At 50.4% G+C, this 11,005-nt stretch overlaps 1 protein-coding gene across 1 annotated transcript in view; it reads right to left on the bottom strand.

Moving 5' to 3' along the window:
• Positions 1–8,201, bottom strand: part of LOC134932232 (endonuclease domain-containing 1 protein-like) — a 54,838-nt gene extending 46,637 nt beyond the window's left edge. The window contains exon 1 of the mRNA XM_063926466.1: positions 7,902–8,201. Within this exon, the coding sequence (XP_063782536.1) occupies positions 7,902–8,201 (300 nt within the window). The remainder of the gene's footprint in view (positions 1–7,901) is intronic.
• Between the last annotated feature and the right edge of the window lie 2,804 nt (positions 8,202–11,005).

Genomic DNA, 11,005 nt, shown 5'->3' with positions numbered 1-11,005 from the left:
TAGACATACTGACACAGATCAGAGACACTACTAGACATACTGACGCGGATCAGAGACACTACTAGACATACTGACGCGGATCAGAGACACTACTAGACATACTGTCGCAGATCAGAGACACTACTAGACATACTGACGCAGATCAGAGACACTACTAGACATACTGACGCAGATCAGAGACACTACTAGACATACTGACGCAGATCAGAGACACTACTAGACATACTGACACAGATCAGAGACACTATTAGACATACTGACGCGGATCAGAGACACTACTAGACATACTGACACGGATCAGAGACACTACTAGACATACTGACACAGATCAGAGACACTACTAGACATACTGACACAGATCAGAGACACTACTGGACATACTGTCGCAGATCAGAGACACTACTAGACATACTGTCGCAGATCAGAGACACTACTAGACATACTGACGCAGATCAGAGACACTACTAGACATACTGACACAGATCAGAGACACTACTGGACATACTGACGCTGATCAGAGACACTACTAGACATACTGACGCTGATCAGAGACACTACTAGACATACTGTCGCAGATCAGAGACACTACTAGACATACTGACGCAGATCAGAGACACTACTAGACATAGGTACAGTATATGGGTGTACTACAATATACCGGCAGCCGGGGTACCTGGTGCCTCCCTTCTAGCATGGGTGTACTACAATATACCGGCAGCTGGGATACTGAGTGCCTCCCTTCTAGCACGGGTGTACTACAATATACCGGCAGCCGGGGTACCGAGTGCCTCCCTTCTAGCACGGGTGTACTACAATATACCGGCAGCCGGGGTACCGAGTGCCTCCCTTCTAGTACAGGTGTACTACAATATACCGGCAGCCGGGGTACTGAGTGCCTCCCTTCTAGCACGGGTGTACTACAATATCCCGGCAGCCGGAGTACCGAGTGCCTCCCTCCTAGCACGGGTGTACTACAATATACCGGCAGCCAGGGTATCGAGTGCCTCCCTTCTAGCATGGGTGTACTACAATATACCGGCAGCCAGGGTATCGAGTGCCTCCCTTCTAGCATGGGTGTACTACAATATACCGGCAGCTGGGATACTGAGTGCCTCCCTTCTAGCACGGGTGTACTACAATATACCGGCAGCCGGGGTACCGAGTGCCTCCCTTCTAGCACGGGTGTACTACAATATACCGGCAGCCAGGGTATCGAGTGCCTCCCTCCTAGCACGGGTGTACTACAATATCCCGGCAGCCGGGGTACCGAGTGCCTTCCTCCTAGCACGGGTGTACTACAATATACCGGCAGCCAGGGTATCGAGTGCCTCCCTCCTAGCACGGGTGTACTACAATATACCGGCAGCCGAGGTACCGAGTGTCTCCCTTCTAGCACGGGTGTACTACAATATATCGGCAGCCGGGGTACCGAGTGCCTCCCTTCTAGCATGGGTGTACTACAATATACCGGCAGCAGGAGTACCGAGTGCCTCCCTTCTAGCATGGGTGTACTACAATATACCGGCAGCAGGAGTACCGAGTGCCTCCCTTCTAGCATGTGTGTACTACAATATACCGGCAGCCGGGGTACCGAGTGCCTCCCTTCTAGCATGGGTGTACTACAATATACCGGCAGCAGGAGTACCGAGTGCCTCCCTTCTAGCATGGGTGTACTACAATATACCGGCAGCCGAGGTACCGAGTGCCTCCCTTCTAGCATGGGTGTACTACAATATACCGGCAGCAGGAGTACCGAGTGCCTCCCTTCTAGCATGGGTGTACTACAATATACCGGCAGCCGAGGTACCGAGTGCCTCCCTTCTAGCATGGGTGTACTACAATATACCGGCAGCAGGAGTACCGAGTGCCTCCCTTCTAGCATGGGTGTACTACAATATACCGGCAGCCGGGGTACCAAGTGCCTCCCTTCTAGCATGGGTGTACTACAATATACCGGCAGCAGGAGTACCGAGTGCCTCCCTTCTAGCATGGGTGTACTACAATATACCGGCAGCCGAGGTACCGAGTGCCTCCCTTCTAGCATGGGTGTACTACAATATACCGGCAGCAGGAGTACCGAGTGCCTCCCTTCTAGCACGGGTGTACTACAATATACCGGCAGCCGAGGTACCAAGTGCCTCCCTTCTAGCATAGGTGTACTACAATATACCGGCAGCAGGGGTACCAAGTGCCTCCCTTCTAGCATGGGTGTACTACAATATACCGGCAGCAGGAGTACCGAGTGCCTCCCTTCTAGCATGGGTGTAGTACAATATACCGGCAGCCAGGGTACCCAGTGCCTCCCTTCTAGCACGGGTGTGCTACAATATACCGGCAGCCGGGGTATCGAGTGCCTCCCTTCTAGCACGGGTGTAGTACAATATACCGGCAGCCGTGGTACCGAGTGCCTCCCTTCTAGCACGGGTGTACTACAATATACCGGCAGCCGGGATACCAAGTGCCTCCCTTCTAGCATGGGTGTACTACAATATACCGGCAGCAGGGGTACCAAGTGCCTCCCTTCTAGCATGGGTGTACTACAATATACCGGCAGCAGGAGTACCGAGTGCCTCCCTTCTAGCATGGGTGTAGTACAATATACCGGCAGCCAGGGTACCCAGTGCCTCCCTTCTAGCACGGGTGTGCTACAATATACCGGCAGCCGGGGTATCGAGTGCCTCCCTTCTAGCACGGGTGTAGTACAATATACCGGCAGCCGTGGTACCGAGTGCCTCCCTTCTAGCACGGGTGTACTACAATATACCGGCAGCCGGGATACCAAGTGCCTCCCTTCTAGCATGGGTGTACTACAATATACCGGCAGCAGGAGTACCGAGTGCCTCCCTTCTAGCATGGGTGTACTACAATATACCGGCAGCAGGAGTACCGAGTGCCTCCCTTCTAGCATGGCTGTAGTACAATATACCGGCAGCCGAGGTACCGAGTGCCTCCCTTCTAGCATGGGTGTACTACAATATACCGGCAGCAGGAGTACCAAGTGCCTCCCTTCTAGCATGGGTGTACTACAATATACCGGCAGCAGGAGTACCAAGTGCCTCCCTTCTAGCATGGGTGTACTACAATATACCGGCAGCAGGAGTACCGAGTGCCTCCCTTCTAGCATGGGTGTACTACAATATACCGGCAGCAGGAGTACCGAGTGCCTCCCTTCTAGCATGGGTGTACTACAATATACCGGCAGCAGGAGTACCGAGTGCCTCCCTTCTAGCATGGCTGTAGTACAATACACCGGCAGCCGAGGTACCGAGTGCCTCCCTTCTAGCATGGGTGTACTACAATATACCGGCAGCAGGAGTACCGAGTGCTTCCCTTCTAGCATGGGTGTACTACAATAAACCGGCAGCCGGGGTACCAAGTGCCTCCCTTCTAGCATGGGTGTACTACAATATACCGGCAGCAGGAGTACCGAGTGCCTCCCTTCTAGCATGGGTGTACTACAATATACCGGCAGCAGGAGTACCGAGTGCCTCCCTTCTAGCACGGGTGTACTACAATATACCGGCAGCCGGGGTACCGAGTGCCTCCCTTCTAGCATGGGTGTACTACAATATACCGGCAGCAGGGGTACCAAGTGCCTCCCTTCTAGCATGGGTGTACTACAATATACCGGCAGCAGGAGTACCAAGTGCCTCCCTTCTAGCATGGGTGTACTACAATATACCGGCAGCAGGAGTACCGAGTGCCTCCCTTCTAGCATCGGTGTACTACAATATACCGGCAGCCGGGGTACCAAGTGCCTCCCTTCTAGCATGGGTGTACTACAATATACCGGCAGCAGGAGTACCGAGTGCCTCCCTTCTAGCATGGGTGTACTACAATATACCGGCAGCCGAGGTACCGAGTGCCTCCCTTCTAGCATGGGTGTACTACAATATACCGGCAGCAGGAGTACCGAGTGCCTCCCTTCTAGCACGGGTGTACTACAATATACCGGCAGCCGAGGTACCAAGTGCCTCCCTTCTAGCATGGGTGTACTACAATATACCGGCAGCCGTGGTACCGAGTGCCTCCCTTCTAGCATGGGTGTAGTACAATATACCGGCAGCCGGGGTACCGAGTGCCTCAGGGCCGTCTTAACAGCAGTGTGGGCCCCTGGGCACAGCAATGCACTGGGGCCCCTACCTATCCTCCAGCGGTAGGGGTTGGGGGTGCTATCAGCAACAGCTTTGATGTCCCGCGGGCGGTAGGGGGTGGTCTATCTTCAGCTCAGCATGTAGGACCTGGAGCAGTAATTTCTGCTAATTACTCCTTTACTGCACAGATGCGGCGGAGGCACTAAACTGTCGAAGGGGGCATTGGGCTGAATGAAGGGGCCCTGGTACATGACTTCCAGGGTGGTAGGGGTGTTTAATACGCAGGGGAGGGGTGGATATTGGAGTGGGCTTAATATTCACCATTTTCCAGTGGGAGAGCAGCTTCCCTGACTGCAGATATCACCAGTTCCTGGAAATAGATTTCTTAGCTTTGAATGGGACAAAACACTAAAGAGTCCCAACTTTCAGGAGGTACTGGGGGCACTTTTCAGGAGGTACTGGGGGCACCTTTCAGGAGGTACTGGGGACACCTGTCAGGAGGTACTGGGGACACCTTTCAGGAGGTACTGGGGACACCTTTCAGGAGGTACTGGGGACACCTGTCAGGAGGTACTGGGGACACCTGTCAGGAGGTATTGGGGACACCTTTCAGGAGGTACTGGGGACACCATTCAGGAGATACTGGGGACACCATTCAGGAGGTACTGGGGACACCTTTCAGGAGGTACTGGGGACACCTTTCAGGAGGTACTGGGGACACCTTTCAGGAGGTACTGGGGACACCTGTCAGGAGGTATTGGGGACACCTTTCAGGAGGTACTGGGGACACCTGTCAGGAGGTACTGGGAATTTGGGTATCAGAGTTCAGGAACCAGAACAATCCACCAACGAAAATATAACACTGCATATTAGTCGTGCAGAGATGGAGCAGGGAGCAGCTGCTGGAAGGCTGATATTTCTGGTTCTGGGCATAGTAGAGACACACTACCAGTGTTCACCGAAAGGGGAGAGCCCCAGCTTTTGGAGTATGCCCTCAGAAAAACTATAAGTCAAACAGAATCCAGGATATCTGGCTGGGAAGAGCAATTAACAGGCTCAGATTGGGACCACTGCTTTGAAGTCGGATATCTCTGATTCCCCAGGCCCGATTTTAAAAAATCTGGTACCCCTGGAAAGAGGGGACGCTCAGCTATCAGCCTAGGGCCCTTATACTCCTGGAGCCCTTGGGCATGTTCCCATTGAGCCCATAGGAAAAGATGGCCCTGGAGTGCCTCCCTTCTAGCATGGGTGTACTACAATATCCCGGCAGCCATGATATCGAGTGCCTCCCTTCTAGCACGGGTGTACTACAATATACCGGCAGCCGGGGTACCGAGTGCCTCCCTTCTAGCATGGGTGTGGTTCTATGTGGGTCACCGGGCAGCTGACATTCATGGGAGTACTGGAAATATATAACTGCACTCACTTTTTGGAAATGGTGTTTTACAAAATATCTTTGTTTTGTAATGCGTTTAGATGTTTTGTCGGGATGCAGTTAAAATACCATCTGTTGGGATCCCGGCGTTAATTAGACCGACGCCAGAATCCCGACAATTGGTGAAACACCGCCGGATGGAATCCCGACCACCGCCAGGTATTCCCACTCGGTTGGTTGGTCCACGCCATCATCCGAGTGGGAATATAACCTGTGACAAGCAAAATGAGCCACCGAGCCAAAACTGTGGCAAGCGCAGTGATCCCGCAAGCCAGCTCGCTGCCTCGCTGTCGGGATTCTGACAGACAGAATGCCGCTGCCGGTGTACTCACAGCCGTCATCCCATCTGTCGATAACACATACCGATTCTGTTTTGTCAAATGTGATTGTTATGTGAAATATCGACATTGACAGAATATCGGTATTTTGGATGATTACAGTCACTATGTTGATGGCGTTTTTTGAGCATCTTGACCCTAATCCTAAATGCAGTCTAATTCTAACCCCAACCAGGGCTGTTTTAACAGCAGTGGGGCCCCTACCCATCCTCCAGCGGTAGTGGTGGGGGTGCTATCAGCGGCAGCTTTGATGTCCCACGGGTGGTAGGGGGTGTTCTATCCTCCGCTCAGCATGTAGGACCTGGAGCAGTAATCTCTCCTAATTACTCCTTCACTGCAGAGATGGTGGCAGATGGAGAACACTAAACTGTAGAAGGGGGCATTGGGTTGAATGAAGGGTACATGACTTCCAGGGTGGTAGGGGGGTATAATACGCAGGTGAGGGGTGGATAGTGGAGTGGGCTAAATATTATTAATCATTTTCTGGTGAGAGAGCAGCTTGCTTGACAGATTTCTCCAGTTCCTGGAAATAGATTTCTTAGCTTTCAGTGGGATAAAAAAAACTTGACAGTCTCACCTTTCAGGAGGTACTGGGGACACCATTCAGGAGGTACTGAGGACACCTGTCAGGAGATACTGGGGACACCTTTCAGGAGATACTGGGGACACCTTTCAGGAGATACTGGGGACACCTTTTAGGAGGTACTGGGGACACCTTTTAGGAGATACTGGGGACACCATTCATGAGGTACTGGGGAGACCATTCAGGAGGTACTGGGGACACCATTCAGGAGGTACTGGGGACACCTTTCAGGAGATACTGGGGACACCTTTCAGGAGGTACTGGGGACACCATTCAGGAGGTACTGGGGACACCTGTCAGGAGATACTGGGGACACCTTTCAGGAGATACTGGGGACACCTTTTAGGAGGTACTGGGGACACCTTTTAGGAGGTACTGGGGACACCATTCATGAGGTACTGGGGACACCTGTCAGGAGGTACTGGGGACACCATTCAGGAGATACTGGGGACACCTTTCAGGAGATACTGGGGACACCTTTCAGGAGGTACTGGGGACACCTTTCAGGAGATACTGGGGACACCTTTCAGGAGGTACTTGGGACACCTTTCAGGAGGTACTGGGGACACCTTTCAGGAGATACTGGGGACACCTTTCAGGAGGTACTGGGGACACCTTTTAGAAGGTACTGGGGACACCTTTTAGGAGATACTGGGGACACCATTCAGGAGGTACTGGGGACACCATTCAGGAGGTACTGGGGACACCATTCAGGAGATACTGGGGACACCATTCAGGAGGTACTGGGGACACCTTTCAGGAGGTACTGGGGACACCTTTCAGGAGATACTGGGGACACCATCCAGGAGGTACTGGGGACACCTTTCAGGAGGTACTGGGGACCTGGGGATCAGAGTTCAGGAGCCAGAGCAATCCACCAATAAAAATATAAAACTGTATACCAGGCGTGTGGAGGTGGAGCAGGGACCGGCAGCTGGAAGGCTGATACCTCTGGTTCTGGGCATAGTAGAAACAAGCTGTCAATGTCTTCCGAAAGGGGAGAGTCCCAGCTTTTGGAGTATACCCTCAGAAAACTCTAAGTCGGACAGAACTCGGATGGGGATTACTGCTTTGAAGTTGGATATCTCCAATTCCTCAGGGCTGGAAAAAGCTATCATCCTAGGGTCCTTATACTCCTGGGGCCCTTGGGCAACTGCCCATTGAGCCCATACAAAAAGACAGCCCTGACCCCAACCCTAACCTCCACCCATACCCTAATAATCCCATTCCTAACACAAACGCTAATCCCAAATTTAGCCCTAGCCATATCCCTACCCCCTAACGAAAGCAGTTGGCATTGTGACTATTTACATAACATCCTCATTAACATTGAGACCATGTTTACATTCTCTTGTCAACATTACGAATGCCGACGTGTTGACTACAAAATACATCATATATAAAAAACAAAACAAAGAAAGATATTGCATATCAGTACTTTCAGTTCTTACCATGGGTTCCAAGTACCAGTTGGCTGAGGAGATATCAGGGCGTGATGTGGTGGATATTTCCAAAATATATGCGGAGTAAATGGGCACACGAGCTAAGCGATGATACAGGGTGGCATAGTGATACTCCCCTTGCAGGCGCTGACAGATATTGGCAGTGCTATTGGAAGCGAGTCCCAATGGTGCCTGTCCCTCATAGAAGAAACTCTGACATTTTGAGACTTGCGAGAAGTCTTCTAGCACCTCACCAAATCCCGCAGAGCAAAGGACAAGGAGAGTAAGTGACAGCTTTAGGAAAGTCATCTTGCCAATAAGGTGCTTAGAACTTTAACTTTATTCATATAGTAACTGATAGCTTACGTCATGGAGAAAAACAACAGATGATCAAATAGAATTTATTCTCACCGTCCTCTCTACTGATCAACAGTGTGGATAAAGGTGAAAAACATCGCTAAATATAGAGCAAGAGAAAACACAAAAGATGATAAAATGAAGAGTGCGGAGAAACCAGAAGAGAATGGGGTATATTTACTAAAATTCGTATTTTCCCGATTGAAGTTAAAGTTCAATCACGAATTACATCGAAAGTGTAAAGTTGCAACTTTTCGAATTTATTACGACTAATTTACTAAGCTGTCGTATTCTGCATTTTTGACCACAAAGTTCCCACCATTGGTTACAATGGAGCGCATAGGCGCTACATTGTATCACTGCCGTGTGCTGCCTGACATACACTACAGGAGCACACAGCCAATCAGGAGGGTGCCACAACGTGGCGCACCCTGATTGGCTGAAGGAACCCTCTTAGACAGAAGTCAGGGGGGGTTCCTGGCAGTCAGGGAAAGGGGTCCCATGTGAAAACATGGGACCCCTTTCAGTGCGTGGTCGGGTGTCCGTTTTTTTATTTTGCAAAGTACGTGGATTACAAATAGAACAGAAGAGGACCGATCTACACTGGATTATGTGAGTATAATTTTTCCAACAGGTACCCCATGGATTCTACATGGAGAAGAGGACCGACCCTCGTGTGAACATAGGTAAGTATGTGTGTATGGAGGTGTGGATGTATGTAGTAAACTTTTACTTTCAAGGTGTGTGTCTTCTGTTTTTATTGGGGTATTTTTTAGTAGTAGTACTACAGGTACCAGCGGGCCCGGTTTTCCTCCGTATGCTGGTACTTGTGGTTCTCCAAGTACAAGCTTGCGGGGGAGGCTTGCTGGGACTTGTAGTACTGCTACTAAAAACAATATTCAATTTTTGACAAAAAGGCTATCAGCCCCCCATCCGCAGCCCTTGGATGGGGGGGACAGCCTCGGGCTTCACCCCTGGCCCTTGGGTGGCTGGAGGGGGGGGACCCCTTGATTGAAGGGGTCCCCACTCCTCCAGGGTATCCCGGCCAGGGTTGACTAGTTGGGTATGTAATGCCAGGGCCGCAGGGACCAATATAAAAGTGTCCCCCGGCTGTGGCATTATGTATCTGGCTAGTGGAGCCCAGTGCTGGTTTCAGAAATACGGGGGACCCCTACGCTTTTTGTCCCCCGTATTTTTGGAACCAGGACCAGGCGCAGAGCCTGGTGCTGGTTGTTTAAATATGGGGGAACCCCTGTCACTTTTTCCCCATATTTTTACAACCAGGGCCGGCTCAAAGAGCCCGAGGCTGGTTTTGCTTAGGAGGGGGGACCCCACGCATTTTTTTTTTTTTTAAATTAACACTTTCCCACCCCTTCCCACTGAAAAACATGCACGGATCTCATGGATCCGTGCATGCCTATCCGAACACGGTAAAAAAAAGCAGGTCTGTTTTTTTTTAGCACTTTTTCACGAATTGTATTTAATCACGGCAGTGTTTGGTCATTGTCGGCAGTGTTTGTGATTTGCACTTTTTAGTAAATGACCGATTTCTACCAAATTCCAGCCGTATTTGACCGATGGTGTATTCATTCGTAATTTTTTTCCGAGGACTACCAAAAAAATACGAATGCCCTCATCACTGCCGTGATTTGAGTTTAGTAAATTCCCGAGATGACACTTTGAAGAAAAAACACCATCTCGGTCAAAATCTGGAACTTAGTAAATATACCCCAATGTCTCTTGTAAAGTACTAATTCCCACTGGAGGGTTATGGGTTCTTTACCACTGAAATCCCTGAGCAGAGGTAATGGTCTCACCAGACATCCATCCATATTCAACTCCCCCATCAACCAGAAACTGTTTAACTGTGAAGTAAAACTGCTCCAGGTATCTGTTCCTCTTTGCAGGATGTGAGTTCTCTGGTTTCTTATGGTGCCCATACACTTGTGCGATGCCCGCGGCGCGATATTGCAGTGCATCGCACCGGCAGTGCAATGAAATCACACCTGAACTGCCAAAGTGATTACCATGTGATAATGCGATAGATCGCATGGTAATCACGTGATAGGCACGTCACCGCAGAGTGGGAGCGGCCTCTGGCCACTCCCAGTGGATGCCCATCACACATCGCAGTGTGATATATTGCATGTGTTAATAAAAACACATGCGATCACACTGTATTAAGTGCAGCACATACTATCATGAGACGCGACATTCGAGCGGCGTGCCCGCGCATCGCATGGTACCTTAAATGTGCATATAATCCTGTGATTTCTCTCACATCATACTTGCCTACCTGACCCTCTCCATGAGGGAGAAAATGCTCTGTTCCTGGACTTTCCTGGTAATGTATGATTGCCATCACCTGTGGTGAGCTGGGTAATTGATAAGAAAGGTGTTTCACCACAGGTGATGGCAATCATACATTACCAGGAGAGTCCACGAACAGAGCATTTTCTCCCTCATGGAGAGGGGCAGGTAGGCAAGTATGTCTCACAGATGCGGTCGAAATCGAAGGATTGTACCCGATATCTCACAAGTGTATGGGCTACATTAGGGGTAAATCTATTAAAAGTCAATTTTCCATTAATTTTAAAAATCAGGTATTTAGCAAAGGCAAGACTGACTGAAAATTGACTGATTAAACTGAAGATTATTGAATGATCTGCAGGTGTTCTGCAGGTGTGTACGCAGTGCTTTTGTGATGGCTCCACTGAGAGTCTCTGTGCTTTTCAGGACTGCTGGGTTTTCTGCAC

This window comes from Pseudophryne corroboree, chromosome 1 (genome assembly GCF_028390025.1).
Source record: "Pseudophryne corroboree isolate aPseCor3 chromosome 1, aPseCor3.hap2, whole genome shotgun sequence".
Classification (NCBI taxonomy): Eukaryota; Metazoa; Chordata; class Amphibia; order Anura; family Myobatrachidae; genus Pseudophryne; species Pseudophryne corroboree.
The sequence above is the reverse complement of the archived record's forward strand: the minus strand, read 5'-3'. Positions and strand labels throughout refer to the sequence as shown.